Below are 19,921 nucleotides of genomic sequence, written 5' to 3'. Positions count from 1 at the left end.
CCTCATGCACCCATAATAGGAGTGGGTGCTAGAACCTTAGTCCTTGTAAATGAAGACTGAGACTCTCGTGCTTTCTTCAGTAATAACAGACTTGGTCCCACATCTCTTGCACACAAAAAACTATTTTAACCTTGTCATTCTAGTTATCAGTCCTTTTGATCCCGACGCCAACATTGGGAAGCTGAAAGTGTCCATGGAAGCAGCTTCTGCCCTGAGAGCCATTTACTGGGCAGGCAAAAGGAAGAGCAGTGAGGAATGATAAGCTGAACGGGTGAAGACTACAGAAACTTAACAGGATTCCATGACCGAAAAGATGCTTTGGGGCGTTTGACAGAAGACAAGGACGAAGCCAACGAATAAACTTTCCAAATACTTAAAAAAACATTTTTATTGATCAGTTTTTTTCCAAAGTCAAAAATACCGAGAGTGCTAACTGCTACGGGATGGAGGGGGTTGGGGAGAAAGGAATTTTGAGCCTTTCCCTGCCCTCCCATGGGTGGATCATTGACTCCCTCCCTTCCCCACAGGAGAGAAGGGAGGCAGAGGGCAGACAAAGCATTCAACCCCCTACCCCTTGTCCCTAAAACACTTGCTCACTGGAGACCAGACTCTGCAGCCAAGGAAACAGATAAATACAGACAGTGCCTGACGTTTTTGTCTTTTTTAAAAAAGAGACGAGAAAGCAAGAACCTTTGTCGTTCAGTTGCGTTCCCCTGGTCTCCCACCTGTTCAAAAACTCTTGCCCTCTTCTGTGTCACTGTTCCAAGGTGGGATTCCTCTACCACCCGGGGGGGTCTGCTTCAAAAACATGGGACGCAACCACCCTTGCCCCAGCACAAAATACCACAAAAAGTTGCACAGTTCATTTTGCTGAAGTACATGCTCTGGTTCTGGAGTAGATCTCAGGGCAACCTGCGCCTCCCTGCCCCCAATCCGTCCGAGAACATAGACACCGAGTTAGGGAAGAGATGTAAGTGGGAATGGAGAGGCCAAGGGCAGGTGACAGAAAAGGGTAGGTGGGAACAGCAGATCACGGACACCAGATTCCTGAGCCTCCCCCCCCCACACACCTTTCCTCCTCGGCAGAGTTTGCATCCGTGGTTGACGTAACCGCAGGGCCTGGCATTCCCTCGCAGCTGATTGGTCCGTACAAATGGTCAGAGAGGAAAAAAGAGAGACTCAAGGAACAAAAGCAAAATACTCCCCAGAGAAACAGAAAAAAGGGGTGAGGGTGCGTGAGGGAAAGAGGGGAGAAGTTTGTGGGGAGGGGCTGGCTGGCCGCCCCTCGTGCCCTAAACGTTGGCTGCTGGATGAGGCCTTGAAAGCCCAAACCCCCTAAAGATTGGCGGGTGGGAAGGGCTTGTGGTTTACTTCCTCTTCTTCTTGGAGGGGCCTGAGCTTCGGCCGGGGCTGCGACTGTGGGAGCTGCGGTGGTGCCTCGAACTCTGGGACGACGACGGGACCTTCCTCTTCCGGCTGATGGTGCGGCTTCGTTCCTCTTCCTCCTCGTATCGGCTCTCGCGGTCAGCTGCAGAGAGACGCAAAGGACAGGACTCAGTGGTGGTAGGAAAAGAAGATACCTACATTCCTGTAGTCAACTCATGGCTATTTCTCATGGTTGGGTACATATATTATGAGATACTTGCTGTGCGAGGCTAAGCACTTTTACTAATTTACTGAATCTGTATGCCGCCATTCATCCACAGATCACAACTTATTAAAAAAATCACAAAATGCACAGTAAAAGCAACAAACCAATAACCCACACAACACATTTAAAGGGGCATCGGATGTCAATCAGCCAAAGGCATGGTTAAAGAGGAACGTTTTCACCAGGCACCTAAAGGTATATAGCAAAGGTGGCAGGCGAATCTGTCCGGGGAGAACATTCCACAAATGGGGAGCTGTTGCAGAAAAGGCCTGTTCTTGGACCTTTCCTCTGGACCTTTCATGAAGGAGGTGCATGAAGAAGGGCTTCAGAGGATGATCTTGGGATCAGGGTTGGTTCATATGGAGAGAGGCAGTCCTAAAGTGTTTATAGGTCAAGACCAGCACACTGAATTGGGCCCAGAAACTAACTGGCAGCCAGCACAGTTGGACCTTTAGAGGACTACACCCTTACAGCCCTCAGAATGGTGGTGTACTACAAACTCCCATCAACCCTGAACACTAGCCATTGTGGCTGTGGGAGTCCAACACATCTGGAGAAGCACTGGCTTCCAATCCCTGATACAGCTCCCAAAAGTATTTTTTAAAATGTGTAGTGGTCAAGCAGGTGCTGGCGAGAAGCCTGCATTCAGGTCCTGGGTGCAACAGCAGCTTCCCTTGTGGCAGATTCCCCACGAACTGGGGATATATCCTGCCTTTTTGTTTCTTCCTTTGTGGAACCAAAGGTGGCATACATATTCCTCTCAGGCAGGCAGCCATCCAGACGTTGGCTAGAACCAAGGAAGCAGCCCTCATGCACCTCCAGGTCCTACCCTGGGACCCATTGTTGCTCCTGCGAACAGCCTTACAAATGATCAAAGCAGCGAGTCCAGAAGCCGCCCACCTCTGCATCAAGTTGGGCTGAGCAAAGGTTCTCTCACCTTTCCGCGCTTCTTCCTCCAGCTCGTCCCAATCTTTCCCGCTCTCCTCCTCGCTGCCCATGGACTCCTTGGAGTAATCTGCTGAAAGTGGGAGGGGCTCAGAATTAGTTGCTGTGCAGCCAAGGAGGAAGTGGGGTGACGATGGAGACCCTGATAGGGGAGCAACCTGCAGTCCCCCAGGTTTTGCCAGGCTCTGTCTTTGATTTCAGGTTCTCCAGTGATAATAGGATGAAAACAGACCAAGTTAGCGCCACTTAGCTCCCACTTAAAGATCAACGGGGACTTTGGTACCACGTCAGGCATGAGTGTTCGACTAATTTACAGTACAGTAGGATGCCTCTTTACTCAGATGTAAGACTCACTGGGATCAATGGGATTTGCTCTGTGTACCTGCGGTTAGGTTTGCAGCCTTAGAACAGCTCCGGTTCTATGAGTTTCCAAAGACTTTGGGAGTTAGAGTGTGTTGGCACATGTTGCATAAGAGTCAAAGAACAGAGATACTATTTCAAGACATTTCACAAGGGAAGGACTAAATAGCTCTCCCATGAGAAGATTTCTGAAGCTGGATCTGCAGTCGGTGCCCCTGTTTCAGCACATCACTGATCAAAATGTTTTCATACACTACGACACCCCGGGTCAACTTTCTGAGCAATAATGTGAAACTTTTGTTATGCTACAAAACCATGAACAATGCAGGGAAAGGGAGGCAGGCAAGGCAGGGCACAGAGCCCTTTTTGATGCTGCAACAGCATCTAGGACATATTATGCCACACAACTGGATCGCAACCCAAGCAGCTTTCTCTAAGTTTCTATTCAGGTCATGCTGGTGTGTGTGGGACACATACACACACAGTCCTCCATCAGTGACCAGCTCCCAAGGTTTTAAAAGGAAATGGTGATGCTACTGCTTTTATAAAAATGAAGAAAGCAAAGATGAGTGACTTCCCTCGGAAAGGAAGGATGGCCCACACAATGTGGATCGGGAGAACTGGCTGTGCAGAAAAGGTTGCTGGATATGGGTGCTTGAGCAGAACATGTTTAAAGAGCAAGAGGAACAGTGAAATGTGCATCCACACACAGGTAGGGAGTCGAAGTGCTGGAAGAAAACAGCCCAGGAACATCCTGAGTACAGGGTGCTTGTGTGTGTGTACTGAGTGTGCTGAAAAACCAAGACCCAAGGGGAAGCGAGGGCCGCTCTCATTGGGCCTGTGGCTGGCTGTTTCCCCTCACCAGAGTCCTCTGCCTCAGAAGAATAGTCCTCATCGCTGTCCTCCTCCTCATCTTCATACTCTTCCTCAGAAGGGTTGAAGGTCTCATCCTCGATCTCAGATTCTGACTCCCCGGCCTCAGCATCACTTCCCTGCGGGAGAAGGAAGAAGAGTCTTAACTACATTGCTGGAATCCCATGAGTTCCATTCCGCTAACAGAAAGTTTTGGATAGGAATATGAAGTCAAGTTTGTTGGTCCATCCAACTCAGCACTGTCCACCCTCAGCAGCAGTGGGTCTCCCAGGTATCAGAGGTGTTTCAGCCCTACCTGGAGATTCCAGGGATCAAAACAGGGACCTTCCGCCTGCAGAGTAGATGTTCTACCATGGAGCTACGGTCCTTCCCCTGCATTAGGGCTGCTTTCGTTTTTCGTGGGGATGCAAAAGTTGGGCTAATGCAGAATTCTTTATCCCGACACCCGTTTCCTGTTGCACCAGCTTCTGAGCAGGAATTTCCAAAAATCCCCAACTCTTGTACAAACCCATTCAGCCTTTCGAGAAAAGGTAACAACCTAACAGCTAAAGATGAGGTCTTGTTCCCTGTTTTCCGTCTGCCCCTGTACGTGCCTGCTCAACATACCTCTCCTTCGGGCTCGAGGAATGACCAGCCCCCTTGCTCAAAGAAGCCTTCTGGGTCGTCCACAATAGTTTTCATGATTTTGGTCCAGTTAAGGGATTGCACTCCTTCTGTGTACTTAATGTCACAAGAGCTGATGTGGGTGGAGAGGGAGGGAAGAGATGAATGCACAGAGTCAACAGAAAGGTGGGCTCACATCCACATTTCAAAATAGCACTAACTCGCTCTTGTAGCTACTCCCGTAACTTGCTTCCAAAGCTAGTTGACATGAGGGTGGAGTAAATATTCTCCCATAGCTTTTCAATTATGGCAAGTGGGGGAGGGGGAGGATATCTGCAGTTCCATTCTGCATTGCTTGAAGAGGCAATGCAGTCTTCATAGAGGACTCCTGACCCAACTACTTTTGCAGAGGTAAAAAATGGACATGTTCTAATCTGCAGCTGCTAGCACTGTCTCTTTTGAGCACTTTTTGGGGCTGTGATGAGACAGGAGGTAGCAGAAAGCAATTCCGAGGGGCCTTCCAGCAATAACCTAACACAGGAATGCTGCCAGCAGGGTGATCCAAGAACATTCCCAACCCCTAACCCTACCCCCCCGGGCCACTCACTTGAGCCACTCCTTGATGGGGTCGAGTGAAGCCACAGGAATAGCGTTGATCATTGTGACCTTTTTGCTGTAGTCTTTGTAGACGATGACCATGTCAAAGTTCTTCAGGTGGAACTGCACACGCTCAAAATGTATCAGCTCCACCTCATCCAGTGTCACCACAAATGGAGGCTGGAGGCAGAACAGAGAGGAAGTATTAGCTGTCTAAAATCTCCAAATAATTCAGAGGGACAGAAGTGTGCTGGGGTGAGGCAGCTCAATCCACAACCACCTTAAATTTCTGTTCTTGAACCTCCAGTGCTGTTCTGATCTCAACAGACCATGAAGAACAGTAAGCAAATATCACTACAGTGGTACCTCTGGATACAAATTTAATTCCGGGGGTCCGTTCTTACTCTGAAACATTCACATCCAGAGGCGCCTGTTTTGCGCATGCGCGCGCAGCGGAAACCTTTCCGTTACTTCCGGGTTTGCCGCATGCGTAGCCTGAAGGATATGTATCCAGAGATGTGTGCAGCTAGAGGTACCACTGTACTGAGAGCACAAAATAATGTCTGCGTAAAAGAGGGATCTCCTTGCCAGACTTTCGTTAGTAGGCCAACATACCCTCCAACGAAGACCAATCTTAAGGCTCATGGTTTCTTCATAAGTTTATTACATTTATATATTGCTTCCCACTATGAAAAGCCCCAAAGTGACTTACAACCAAAGTTAAGATGTTAAAGATATCTAAGCCTGTTTTTAAAAAGTCAGAATACAAACACCCAGTCACAGGTACTACCCAAATGCCTGGACAACAAAAATGAAAAACAGCTGAGCCTGTAACCATTTTGATTTCCTAGATCCGTTTCAGTCTCATGCAAGAGGGTCAAAATCATGCCAATTTCTGGTAATTAGAGTTTTCATTTTAAAAGGACTCTGTGGTCGAGAGAAAGCTGAGGATATTCCTCCGCCAGGTGTTCAACTTGTGCTCTCCCCAGTCAAACACAAGCTCATACTCACCCACTCAGTGCAATTCACCAGGGCGCTGCTGGTTGGTTGGAGCAGGCAAGTGCTTCTGTAGGGGGCGCCGTTGAACCTGCCGCAACGAATTGGGGATTGGGGGAGAGAGAGAAGAAGAGTGTGAAGCAGCTAGTGCAGGAGAAACTGCCAATTATCTCAACGTTTGCAACCAAGCCGCCCGTTCAAGTAAGGCCTTGAGTGTCTGCGAAGTCAGAATATGAGGGCGTGGAGTTCCTCAGGGACAAAATATGCCCCCAGCAGCTTCTGCTGCCTGATTTAGAAGTTAGGAAAATTCACAAATGTGGTGCATTTCCTCCTCGCCACCACTAGTTCCTATTCCTAGCCATAGTGCTTTCCTGGTTCCCTGAGGCAAAAGGTATGGTGGAAATAGACTGCGTGTATGCATGCACTCTATAGTCCATTTACGTAAGCTGGATATTCCAATGGCACAATTCCTTGCCCCCTGTGTATTTTCTCCTCGTGTAATTCGTCCCCTGATCCCCAGCCATCCCCTCTCCTACTCAGAAGAATCCTGGAAGTTCGGCTCAAACTATACGTGTTTTATTGTCCTGCAAAACAGAAGTTGCCCTGTCACAGGGGTCCTTACCCCAGCTCCCGGAAGGGCACCTCAAATTCCAGTTCCTCCTTGGTCAGAGACTCCACCTTCTCAATGAAATTCTTGAATGCCGTTTTCAGCTTGTGTCTCATCTCACGCTCCATCTGTGCCAAACAGGATCAATCGGGATCGGCCACGCAGCCCAGAGGTAGCTCTGCCGGGATCTGATTTCCGCCCCTGCTCCCCCCTTCCCCGGAACAGGGCCACAAGCAGCCCCCTCTCTCACCTGCTCGGCATAGAGGTCGTCGCGGTCGTGCATGTGCTGGTGCTTGCCCAGGTCGGTGGTGATCTCGCCCACCTCCGTATAAAACTGCACATCGGTGTGGCGCTTCTTGCCAAACATGATGGCATTCTGGGGTGCAGGGAGAGAGAACGGAGTTAAGCAGGGCCGGCACATTTGTGCGCGCCACCAGCAAATAAGCGGAATGCTGTTGCAAGGGCCACATAGGTTTTGCACCAATTAAAAGCTAAGGCCAGCATAAGGGATAAGTTTGCATTTCTGGGGCAGTTATTTTTCACACTTTATTATGCTTATACTGACTTGGGGGGGAGAATTTTAAAAATCAGAAAATTAAAGAATTGCAGAGTTGAAAGGGACCACAAGGGTCATCTAAGTCCAACCCCCTGCAGTGCAGGAGTTTTTTGTCCAACACAGAGCTTGAACCCATGACCCTGAGAGTCTCCTGCTCTACCAACTGAGCTATGTCAGAAGCAGTCACTCTTCTCTCTTCCTTCTTACACCCCCATCCCAAATAACAAAAGTTTTAATTAGCTATGACTTCATCAAAGCAAGCGACACCTACTACAAGCTTATTTCCAAGCTTCTTTTTACAAGGACACAGGTTTTCTGGGGGAAAGCAATTCTGCAGCGAATCCAAATTCTAGGAGCAAGGAAGGAGACCTGCACCTTTGCTTCGAGTAAGACATTGATGGGGGATGATCCACAACAGCCTGGTATAATAACGCCTCTTACGTCCTCCTAACTTAAGCTGGATAGCAGGTAAAGGTAAAGGACCCCTGGACGGTTAGGTCCAGTCAAAGGCGACTATGGGGTTGCGGCGCTCATCTCGCTTTCAGGCCAAGGGAGCCGGCGTTTGTCCACAGACAGCTTTCTGGGTCATGTGGCCAGCATGACTAAACCACTTCTGGTGCAACGGAACACCGTGACGGAAACCAGATCGCACGGAAACACTGTTTACCTTTCCGCTGCAGCAGTGCCTATTTATCTACTTGCAGTGGCGTGCTTTCGAACTGTTAGGTTGGCATGAGCTGGGACAGAGCAACGGGAGCTCACCCCGTCACAGGGATTCAAACCGCCAACCTTCTGATCGGTGAGCCCAAGAGGCTCTGTGGTTTAGACCACAGCACCACCCGCGTCCCTTTTAAGCTGGATAGCTACCTTGAGGTGAAAGTGTAGCACAATGATCATCTCCCCATCGCAGGGCTGAAACACGGCATGCTTGATGTTGTTGTACAGAATGTCCACTTTGTCCCCACGCACCGAGGTGAAGCGGAAACCTGCAAAGAAGGCGTGTCAGAGAAGGAAGCCACTTGCTTCCAGCTGATGGTTGGGCTGGAGTTGCTGGCATGGTGGGTGCTAATTACCGCCCGCCCACCCCCAGCACAAGCGGATGTGAAAGAAGCCGATGGGTAGAGCTGGAATGAACCTAGGTATGGGATCATTTGTGAGAGTTTGGCCAAAATCCCTTACAAAAGAGGTCCTCTCAATGAACTCCTCCTGGCCTCAAGGGTATGAACACTTGTCTGCCTCCAAAAGGCAGTTCTAGGCATCCCACAGACTTCTGTACCATTTACGTGGGCCTCCAGAGACCCCTGCATCCTTTTCTGGGCGATGTTGGGGCGGATGTAAAGGTCCTTCAGCTTGGGATTGCTGCGGTTTAGGTTGATCACTAGAGAGTCTTGCTTGACAATTCCCTGGGGAAACAGAAAACAAACAGCCATGTCAGGGCGGAATTCCCACAGAGCTCCACCAACTCCACCCTCGCCCTCCCCAAGAGCCATCTCCCCAACCCAAGGGGTCCTTTCCATCACTGCAGTTTCTCAACAATTCTTCGGAAAGGTGTGCAAGGAAGCTCCTCTGTGCCTCACCTCCTTCTCCTTCTCCTCAGCCTCACGGGTTTTGTAGCGCTTCTGAACCTCCTTGATGATGCGGAAGGCGTTCTGGAGGTTGAGAGCTGGCACCATCTGCTCCCCAGGTGTTTTTATATTGGATGCCCGATATGTTCTGGGAGGGGGAAGAAGAGCAGAGTTGTGTGGCTACAACACGCAGGCCCAGTTCCTTTTGGATAGAGGGGGAGCTTTGAGAAGACTCACCCAGAACCTGCTACTGGAAGGGCAGAAAGAATGACGGGACTGAAAAATACAAAACTCTACTGAGGCCTTTTAGATGCGGTTTAGGAGGCAGCCTTATACAGAATCAGACCACAGGCCCACCTGGCTCACTGACAAGCAGCCGTTTCAGACCCTACCTAGATATACCAGCATCGAGCCTGGAACCCTGTGTAGGCAAATCAGGTGCTCTGACAGCTGAAATGCATCATGCTCATCAGGCAAAGCTAAAGGAAAAGGAAGGTCATTGACCTCCATTGCATAAATGGGATGAGCCACTGGGCGTGCTCCCCAGACCCACAGCGATGAATCTGCAGAGCAAGACGTACAGACACCAAATCTCAAGCCTCGCAAAAATGCAAGAGGTGACTCATAAAGAGGTGTGGGGCTCGCAGGGCAATGAGGCTTCTTGACCAGACCCTGCGGTTGGTGCGGACTATGCAAGAGCGACTCACATTTCTTTCACAAAGGTGGCTTCTGGGTTGGGGAAGATGTTGCCTTCGTTGCGACCCAAAGCACTGCCCGGGCAGTAGAAGTTGATTCTCAGGTAGGTGTAGTCGCCCTCCACTGACATACTGATGTTCTGTAAGGAAGGGGAGGGGGTTTAATTGTTTATTGATTTGAGAATCGCCTTTCACATATGTATACCCCCGCCATGCAAAGCCCACTCCTGTCCCTGCCCCGAGCGCCTTTTCTACACACAAATCAGAGTTGCAACGACAACTTTGCGAAGAAGAGTGCCAGTGCATTTTCTTTGGGGAAGGTTTCGTTGGCTGCTAATCCCCATTTCAAAGCCATTCCGTCACCCAACTCAACTGTTGAGCTGGCGACCGGCATTTATCCCAAGACGCAGCAGGCATCGAGGCCCCCAGTTGCTGCAGCTGCCGTACCTTGATGGTGGCAATGTGGAAAGGGGTGGCGATGCCAAAGACAGGCATGATGACAGTCTCGTACTTCTTGTCAATGTAGATCTTCATCTCCCGGATGTGAGGCTCCTTTGGCATCAGAGACGGGTTTTTGTAGGAGACGTTCGACTTACGAGCCCTGCAAGGGACCAGAAAGGTGAAGAAACCTGACCCAAGCAGCGGGGGCTTCTAGGCAGCTACTCCTGACCTTGCCAGAAGGTAGCCACTTTACAAGCAACGGAAGCCCGCATCGCTTCTACTCACTTCTGGATCTGCTGCTCCCCCTTTTGTTCCGTCAGCCTCCTCCGGGCTTCTTCGTTTAGCTGGGCAGCCAGCTCCTTCTGGTGTGCCCGACGTTTCTCCTCAGCTGTCAGTTCATTCTGGACCGGAGGAAGGAAGACAGCAAGTCTATTATTTGCCCACATACCATTTGCCAGACACCCCCCTCTTCAAGCTGAACACAGGCAGCTTCCCTCCTTGAGGCACCCTGAAGACCTTTTCTCAGCCCTTGAATACTTAACCTCACCCCGCACCCATCCACTCAAGCCTTCTATACCCGAGTTCTTTCTGGCAGCAGAGCTGCCCTGGAACCACGGCCAAGCAGTATTCCCTCCGTATCGTCTTCTTCCTCCTCCTCCTCTTCATCCTCTTTCTAGAATAAAAAAGCAGAACTTAGAAACTATACCCACATAAACACATACACTTGTTTTGCCTTCCTCAAGCTAGGCTTTCGTTCCCAAACTTAATCCACAATATGCTTGTTCATAAATTTCCTTCAAAATGTTTTATTTAGCAGTTAAAAACAAGAAGAAATTACAACACTGGGCACCTCTTTTTGTTCTAAATTGCCTACATGTTATTTTCATGCTCAAAACAAAACCACGTCCTCAACAATGAGGGTTAGAAGCTTAAGAGAACTTATCAGGACTTCAAAATACCAATAGGTAACAACTCTACTCCTGCTCTCATCACAAGTTTTTCAAAAGTATCATGCTTTTTCCTGACCATACCACAGAGAAAAGCACACGTCAAGTGCCTAAGACTTGCCCCAGGACTTACCTTGAGTAAAATACTGACATTCTTGACCTTCTTCTTGACAGAAGTCAGGAGAGTAGCAGGACCATCCTGGAGGAGGAACAACAACAGTATCATCACAGACGATGTGAGCATAGAGCTCCCCGCCATCCTGGATGTTTAGGTGAGGGAGGTGTACTCAGGGGCTTAGAATCTAAATATTGGTCACCTGCAGATGGGGCGCATAGTGCGAGGAGAAACAGAGCAAGTCAGCTGGAACTCTGGGAATGAACAGGGGGCAAATGAGACAGGATGTCCCAAGCTATGTATGTCTGGCAGGACTCCATGGACTCTTTGTTTGTAGCTGAGGAAGGTGTGACCAGCCCCTATGCAACTTCCTTTCTCAGCTAAGCAAGAGTGCAGGGAACTAGGAAAGAGCAAAGTCTGGGAGAAGAATGAACGGAAAGGGGGTTGGGTGGGGTTGCTGATAATGCTCTCACAGTGCAGGCCTACTGAGAGCATTGAAGAGACAATGGCTTCTTTTCAAAGGCAGAAACAGAACTGAATATAGGAGGCGTCATCTCCCTGGATGAGACGTCACACTTTCTGAAGGTCTTGCTCCCTCTTGTCCACTGTGGTCTTTCCACCATGACTCACGTTCTTCCCACCTCCCCTTCCTTCTTCGTGCCCCTCGTACCTCTTCCACCAGCACCGTGTCCCCGATGAACAATGCGTACGTTTTCTCCTCCGGCTTCTTTCCTTCTTTGTTGGTGAGGTCTGAGAACCCTACGTTGAGGCTGAAAACCATTCCTGCATCAGACAGAACACAGCTTCAGAGGAGAGCGAGCCTCCGCAAATCTTTTCATGAGCAGAACTGAGCTACTCACTTCCAAAACGTAAATGAACTCTGGACAGTATAGATACTAATGAACTAATTAAGCAGGGCATCCTTGCCGCTGTGTTCCTGCTCTACAATCCTTTCTTTTTAAGTCGGGAGGAGGGATGTTCTCACCTTTTTTGAGCCGATACTGGTTTTTGCTATTGATCACGAGCGAACTCTCTCTGAACTCGATGCCCATGGCAAACCTGGGAAAGAAGAGCAGGGAAAACACTGAACCCTCCAACCAAACCACTCATGAGCCTGTAAACTGGCAGGAAGGATGCCTCTGTTCCAACGGAGAGCCTTTTTTTACCCCAAGTTCTTGGTGATTTTGCTCAAGAGCTCTGGCTTTTGCTTCTTCACCATATCCATGACAGCAGCGTAGACCTCACACAGCTTTACACCTAGGATAAGCAGAGAGGGAGGAGGAAGTTAAGGAGGGAAAGAGCAAGCTGGGTCCTACTTGAAAAATAAATGCTTCAACAGGTTTTGCCCCCTGCCCTGCCCCAGCCTACTCCAACCATCACTCACACCCAAACAGTAAAAAGGTAAAGGACCCCTGGATGGTTAAGTCTAGTCAAAGGCAACTATGGGGTTGTGGCGCTCATCTCGCTTTCAGGCCGAGGGAGCCAGCGTTTGTCCACAGACAGCTTTTGATTCATGTGGCCAGCATGACTAAACCACTTCTGGCACAATGGAGCACAGTGATGGAAACCAGAGCACATGGAAACACAGTTTACTTTTACCTTCCCGCTGCAGCGGTACCTGTTTATCTACTTGCACTGACATGCTTTCAAACTGACATGCACAAGCTGGGACAGAGCAACAGGAGCTCACTCCTTCTCGGGGATTCGAACCACCGACCTTCTTATCGGCAAGCCCAAGAGGCTCAGTGGTTTAGACCACAGTGCCACCCGCATCCCTTCACGCCCAAGCACCCCATTTCTGCCACTCACCGTGCCGCAGTTCTTTGAGCATCTCCTCCTGCAACTGCAGCAGGAAGGTGTAGTTGTCCTGGGTGTCCTGGGGCGGGTCAACCATGAGTGTGCGTACCAGGTTGGAGCAGTAGGATTTGTAGCGGATGCCCATGGCACAAGTGACGGTACCAAAATGCATGTAGCCCTTCTCACTGGGGACAAAGAGCAGATAGCTATATGGAGAGGCCAACTGGCAAGCCACACACAGGCAGCTTCAAACACAAACAATTGGCACTCCCATGCAGAACTTTTGCCTCCAACAAATCTCATCCTTTATTTAATTAGGAAAAAAGATCCACATATGCTGCTCTGAGCTTCCTGGAGGATGATGGGATAAAAATGTACTGAAAGAGATATAGAGTGGCAAACTGGAATCTATTAAGTTTCATCATTCTCTACTGTCCTGTTTCTTAATATATATTATCATAAAAATGCCAAATGAAAGGAGGCTGCATGACCAGAGGTTTTAGGATACAATCCTAAGTAAGCTGCATTTGAATGGAAACCAGTACAATAAAATCAAACCATTAGTAACTAACTAAGAGTGCCCGCTCATTCAGGAAGTGCATGAATTACAAACCGGGAAACATTTTCCCTTGGCGATCTGAAAACAGTCTGCACTACCCCCATGGAAATTTGCCTACCTGACAACGCTAAACTTGAGGTTGTAATTTCCTCCACTCTGGATAATGGGAGGGTAGCACATTTCCACAGTGGAGGGATCAGCTCCGGACAGGTATTTTTTCTCCTCGATGGCCTTCTCTACAGACTCTGCCAACTTGCTGTGCCGCACTTTCTGCCGGAGGACAGAGAGGATTCAGAGGTCAGTAGAGACTTGAGGATTTGGGGGGGGGGTAGGGGCTCAAGTGCCTAAAGGAGAATTATAACCCCAGAGGGTTGACACACATACACAGCCATCGCAAGACCAACACGCCAGTTTTCCCAATTCTTTTGCTGAAGAGGGGCATGCGCCTAGGGCACCATAGCAATGTGGTTTCTGCAGCGGATCTCTCTTCTCTGACCCTTAAATATTTATTTCCACTGACACAAAGAGAGCATGCACACACAGCCCATATACCTCAACTTTCTCTCTTCTCCCAAGGCAGCATTGCTATCCTAGCAATGAGTCCCATATTAAATGGACCAGGAGAGACAGGGAGAATGTGTTGGTGTCAAACTGCCCAGTATGCAGGAGGAGAAAGCAGCAAATAGGCCTGTTAGCCAGAGGCCAAACTGCTTGTGAAAACCCACTGATCCAAGAGAGAAAATGGGCCAAAGTCAGAGATGGTGGCCCTGTGGCCCCTCATTTGTTATTGGACTACAACTCCCATCACCCCTGGCCATGCTAGCTGGGATTGATGGGAACTTAGGAGTTCACAACCTCTGGATTCCCAACAGGTTTCTCATCCCCAGCCTAGGTAAAATAGCCTACCTGCCCCACTTTACTCAAGGCCTATATGTAATGCCAGCCTAGACAGCATTCTCCTTACACCCAAGCTAAGATTTCAAACTCATAGCCAGGCTCCTTCCTCACCTCATCAGCATCTACTATCTCCATGACACGCTCCTTCAAGAACTTGGTGAAGACCTCTGAAGTGATGGCGGCTGCTTTGCGCATCAGGGCTAGCTCCCCATCCTCTTTGACGGCAATCGTGTAGGCCACCACCGCACTGATGTCCACCTGCACCAGGTCAGAGGAGGATCAGCAAGAGCAGCATTCAACCCACCTTCCTAAACTCACAGCCGGAGCTGGTGCTCCTCACCTTCTCAAAGCCTTCCTTGCTTAGAGCATCATTCCAGCTGTTCATGAAGTCCCCGGGGAACTTGTCCTTGCTAAAGATCCCAATGCGTTTGCCATTCTTGCTGCCCTTTAGGGCTTCTATCATCTTGTCAAAGTTCCCCTTGTTGCTTTCATTCTGGAGTCGGGAGAACAAAGAGGAAACAGGGGGGAGTGTTAGCAGTTTCTAGACGTTTCAGCCCCAAAGCTCCCTCCTTCCATATTACCTGCAACTCTGGACAGGGCTAAAAACAGGCCCACTCACCTTCTCCCGCACAAGCAATGTGATAGCCGGCACCCCGTTGGTGCTTTCGTTGCTCTTGCTGTTTGCAATCTGCTTGAGAAACTCCACTTTCTTCTTGCTGGCCATGAAGAGGATCTTGTCCTCGCAGAAAACCATGATCGTGTCGGTGAGTTCGTAGCCAAACAGCCATGTCTGCAAGGGAAAGGGGATTCCAAGAGGAGCAAAGATACTCTTTTCTTTTCTGCCTAATAGTTACGTCACTTTGAGGCAGGAGCACGCCTCACCCCCGCTCACCTGCAAGGCAGTGGACTTGGCATAGACAATCTCTTCATCTACTCCAACTGAGACCACAATAGCATCAATGGTGGCATATTCGTCTTCTCCTTTCTGCAAGAGAACAAAGCCTCATATAGTGCTGTGCATACGAATTTGTACTAAACCCAGCCCAAGTGAATTTCGCCTCTCAGCTGTTGTCACATGAGAAGGATCTGATCTCCTCCCAACAACAGTAGTAGATTACAATTCCTAAGAAGAAACAAGACAGAAAAATGGGAAACAGCTGACCATTGTCTTCTGACAATGGAGCAGTTTCCAGCTTTAGCACCTTGTTATTTCCCTAGATCCTTCCCCCAACAGTCACCAAACACCATTACTTCTTCGGCACAGCCTTTTCTACCCCCACAGCTACTCTGGGGAAAATGTCACCAGTAATTCTGCTTTTGTCATTTCATTACGTATGTGAATCTCTTAAAGAAGCTACACCAAATAAAGCATATGCCTTATCACAGTAGAACACTTCCTGAAGGACTACCGCCTGAACTCGGAGAATGGGACCTGCAACAAAGTATTGCAGTATTGAGTGCTGTCATTCAGGATTCCAGCTATTCTTGTCCCCTCCTCCTATCCCTGCCCCCACTTTTCATACTTCTGAAAACCATTAGGGCTGCCCAAGCCAGCACAAACCTCAGACTTGTGTGTGGGTAGTTCTTTTTGGCCACATAAGCAAGAGCATGCACATCAGAAATGGGAGAACCAATGATAACTATATATTGAATTATAACACAATGTTCCCCAACCTGTTGCTCTCCAGATGCTTAAGACAGCAACTCCAATCACCCTCAGTCATCACGCTCAATGGTCAAGGATAATGGGAGCCTAACCTCCAAACATCTGGAGGGAACCAAGCTGAGGAGGGTTGTTATAAGGGGTAACACCATTTTCCTGTTTGGGTCCTGAATGTGCTTCTGGGAAAGGTAAAGAAATGCACCATGAACCAAATTTCCTTGTCCCGGCACCAAAAGGAAAGCTTTCAACAGCTAGACACGCTGTCTCAAAAAGACACAATTATCAAATGTGGGAGAAATCCCACTACCAAGATAGGACACAGCATCCAGGAGGGAGGTGAAGACAGGAAGTGAATGGAGAAGCTTGCTACTAGTATTTTTGGGATCAACATCCCTGGGAACAATCTGCAATCTGAAGCTGGAATGTCCAAGTACTCCCAGCTCATAAAAGAATTCTACATCAACAGGCAAGCAGGAATAGTGCTCTATGTCAAGACTTTCTCCCTTAAGCTGGAAAGATTCCATCACTCTCTGTAATTTGGCATCATACCAAATTTGGCTAGTCCAACAAACTACGCTTAAGAGCTACATATAAAGAATTTTGTACAGCTGAAAGCCACGTCCACTGTTTGATCTGCTGCTTATTGCCTTTCCTCCAAAAGTTCCTGCTTTCTCCCCAAATGATTATTCACTAACCCCTGCCTTGGCCCCAGTATTGATTACTGCTACCAACTTTTCTGAGTTGCCCCAACAGCAGGTTGGGAGGGCAATCTTATATTTTGCTGCCCCTTTCTAGAACAGCCCCAGCACCATACTATTGTTACATTTGATATTATGCTATTGTTTTATTATTCCTGTTACTATGAAATTGTTCTTGTGATGGTTGATCTTGATGCGTATTGCTGTTCTCCTTGCTAAGCTACTTTGGGCACAATTTTTGGGAAAGACAGCATACAAATAGTGATAATCATACTAGGAAATCTGGCTCATAAGTCAGTTTTGGCTACCTGTGTCCTACATGATAACTTGCAAGGTGTTTCTCCTGTGAAGCTTCCAATCACTGTGATTGGGTTTCACCTGCTGCACAGGCAATTTCTCCAAAACAGCCTAGAAGTGCTCTTCCGGGTACTCTATAAATTGACCCACATGGACCCGTTTGGCATTTCTATGTCCTGGAAGCAACGAATCCTACTTTTCATTTTAGGATGGTGAGAGTGGTAAAATAACAGGAACTGGGGGATAGGAAGAAATTCAACACTGTTATCGTTGCAAATTCTGCGTCAAAATGCAGCATCTCCACCCTGGGCACTCTTGCATTTTTGTCCAGAACAGCTGCAAGAGATTCTCCAACACTAGCTTGGTATCTTCTGCCAGTGTTACAAAAACGATTTGCAAGTTACATGCTAGTCACATGGAGCTAGATAGAAAATACGCACACTGCTACCTCCTGCAACTAATGTATTTTCAATGGAGTCGCTTAATGCTGATTAGCGGCCCATTAACATGCACTGCCCAACCACACTCACAATCAGGATAGCAGAAGGTGATGAGCAAAACAACAGCTGCAATCTGCACGGTCATATACTACGACACAATCACATGGTGAGTTAACAGGCAACACAGCAATAGAATGGCATATTGGAAAAGTAGCAAAACGTGTATAGTAAGCTCTCACATTACACACATGCACAGGGGGGTAGTTATGATCAGGAAATGCCGCCTAAAGCCAAAATTGCACATAGTCAATATATATTTGGTGCAATGACAGATGGGATTGCCAGTTTTTTCTCCCTTTGGACAGCTGCCCCCTTTCTAACTTTTTTTTATTTGGTTTGCCAAGCACGTAAATCTGAGTAAGATCACTGCACATTCAACTAAAGCCATACATTGGGATGGGGAAGCGGCAACCCTTCAGACGCTGTTGGACAACAACTGTCGTCATCCTTGATGATTGGCCATACTAGTTGAGGCTGATCTAGGAACCAACATTTGGATGGCTACAAGTTTCCATTCCTCCTGCTATACAGGATTATCAGTTACAATGGAAGCTACTTTTACAATGCAGAGCAAGAAATCTTACATTATGTACAAGTTAACTGGATATAGATAATTACTGGACATTACAGAGAGGGGAGACTGCAAAAGAAATGCAAAAATGTGACAACAGAGCAAAAGGAAGTGGAATTTTTTTAAAAAACGGGTTTATGGCAACAGTGAGAGGATTATTAGTAAGATAGACACTACCTAGTGTCTCTAGGCAAATCACTCCCTCAGTTAAAGACAGCAGCCACAATTGGACAAAAGCAACGTTTCTGAGCACTGTGCTATTGTAAGGGGACCAGAAATAGTTGAAAGGGAAGCCAAAATTAATTAATTATAATGCATGCCCCCCCACACTTTCAACTGTTCAACTAAACATTTTACATGTATTACCTTATTTATATCACTACAAGCACCTTGCAAGGGAGATCAGTGTTATTACCCGCCCCCCTACTTAGTCTCAGGACGCTAAGAGAGAAAGCGGCTTCTTAAAGCAAACCCTACGGAGAGTTCAGAGCAGAAGCACAGTGTTACAACACCTGTACTGCCCTCAACCTATTTTTTATTTTTTTTAATGCTTACATTCACTATCCCTGACCAAACCGGGGGTGGGAGGGGAGCCACTCGTGAGGGAATATTAAAGAGAAATGGCATTTGACAAACCGTAGAAGGGAAAGGAGGGAGGGGGACACACCATGAGATGCCAAGGAAGCGGGGCGAGGAAGGAAACGGAAATGCAAATATGTATTTTTAAGCTTTTTCTCGCTCCCCGCCCCCTTTCGTTACCGGGCACATTGGAACTTTTGCAAAGGTGCAATACCGGCGCCCTTATTTATTTATTTATTTATTTTGCTTAAAAGCGCGTGCAAGATAGGAATCCATCCCTCCTGCTTCCTTGGCGTCCATGGGGCACAAGGGGAGGGTCCGGTCCCCCTTTCATCCCCCCACCCCACCCGAGGTATGTGGTGGTGGTGAGGGGGGTCCCTCAGTCGGCCCAGCCTCCCGCCCGCCTCGCTCTCTCCCTCCGCCCCACCCCCGCCGCCCTCACCTGCCAGTTGCTGTAGAGGCGCTTGACGCGGCGGTAGTAGGCCTCGCGGTCCAGACTCAGCGCCATGGAAGCGGCTCCTCCGCGCCCTCCGCAAGCCCCGCCTCCTCGCACGCTCGCGCCCCGCCGCCGCGACCTCCCCGACCCCGGAAGTGAACGCTTCCCTCGGCCAACCCCCGCGGCCCCTTCCCTCACGCGGCCCTTTGACCCAGGACGCAACTTCCTGTTGTTGCTTATTTAGCGTATCCTTTAATGTTATTATTTGTTTATTTTGTTTATTTATTTACTTATTAAAAAACAACAACATAGGACGTCGTAAATAAAACCTGTGTGCCCATATCTAAATATAAGGAATATTGGTTTTACACCTAATAATAGTTTTGTATTTTTTTTTAAATTAAATTATATCTATAAACTGTGTAACAGCAGCAACGTTGACCTAATTGCTCCGTCACAGGGTTTCCTCCCCGCTCCTCCCCCACCACACTTTAAAGTGGGGCAGCCGCGCATGCGCCTCGCTTCAGCCCCGCCCCCAGCCAACGTCGCGCGCCTGCCTCAAAGAAGCGCGCGAGCCTTTACGGCGTCACGTGAGCCGGGCCCGCCTGCCTCCACTCAGGGAGCTCTGCCAGCGTTCTTCGCGGATTTCGCGCCCTCCGGCGCCAACCGGGCACGTGACCAAGAGAGCAGCTCGCTCCCTCCCTCCCTCCGCCCCCCTATCTTAGTAGCGGAGGTCGCGTAAGCCTTTCCCAAGCCCCGCCCCCGTTGCTCCTCTCGATCCCTTAGAGATAAGAGTATAAAGTGACACATCTGCTTGAACTTCCGAGGTCGATATGACTTCCCCCAATCTTCCGTGCTACCTACAGATAGCAATGAATTATTTTAGGATTTTGATGTAGCTATGATTGGGTCAGCAGCAACTTCCCTATTCAACCCCTCCACCCAAAACAAACAAACGCCAAAAGGCGGAAGC

At 48.6% G+C, this 19,921-nt stretch overlaps 2 protein-coding genes across 4 annotated transcripts in view; one reads left to right on the top strand and one right to left on the bottom strand.

Moving 5' to 3' along the window:
- The window catches only part of RPGRIP1 (RPGR interacting protein 1), a 40,290-nt gene extending 39,908 nt beyond the window's left edge, over nucleotides 1-382 (top strand). For both annotated transcript variants that reach the window (XM_083581359.1, XM_083581360.1), the window contains one exon: nucleotides 144-382. In XM_083581359.1, coding sequence (XP_083437485.1) covers nucleotides 144-259 — 116 coding nt within the window. In that variant the 3' untranslated portion in view covers nucleotides 260-382. The remainder of the gene's footprint in view (nucleotides 1-143) is intronic.
- SUPT16H (SPT16 homolog, facilitates chromatin remodeling subunit) lies at nucleotides 371-19,719 on the bottom strand. Of its 2 annotated transcripts, none has more exons than XM_083581384.1 (26): nucleotides 18,955-19,719; nucleotides 15,097-15,189; nucleotides 14,824-14,994; nucleotides 14,545-14,697; nucleotides 14,316-14,462; nucleotides 13,426-13,577; nucleotides 12,761-12,933; nucleotides 12,118-12,208; nucleotides 11,937-12,010; nucleotides 11,622-11,734; nucleotides 10,970-11,035; nucleotides 10,467-10,562; nucleotides 10,175-10,290; nucleotides 9,896-10,049; nucleotides 9,461-9,588; nucleotides 8,766-8,901; nucleotides 8,465-8,591; nucleotides 8,056-8,174; nucleotides 6,883-7,008; nucleotides 6,648-6,760; nucleotides 6,041-6,116; nucleotides 5,040-5,209; nucleotides 4,436-4,565; nucleotides 3,819-3,948; nucleotides 2,589-2,669; nucleotides 371-1,528 (listed from the first exon to the last, which is right to left on the bottom strand). In XM_083581384.1, the coding sequence occupies exons 1-26, from the start codon at nucleotides 19,018-19,020 to the stop codon at nucleotides 1,368-1,370; spliced, it is 3,162 nt and encodes a 1,053-aa protein (XP_083437510.1). In that variant the 5' UTR covers nucleotides 19,021-19,719; the 3' UTR covers nucleotides 371-1,367. The 2 variants fall into 2 exon arrangements, with proteins under 2 accessions (XP_083437510.1, XP_083437511.1); XM_083581385.1 differs by having other exon boundaries at nucleotides 2,589-2,666; nucleotides 18,955-19,683.
- Between the last annotated feature and the right edge of the window lie 202 nt (nucleotides 19,720-19,921).

This window comes from Podarcis filfolensis, assembly GCF_964270895.1.
Source record: "Podarcis filfolensis genome assembly, chromosome: 13".
Taxonomy (NCBI): domain Eukaryota; kingdom Metazoa; phylum Chordata; class Lepidosauria; order Squamata; family Lacertidae; genus Podarcis; species Podarcis filfolensis.
This window is presented reverse-complemented; position numbering and strand designations above follow the sequence as displayed.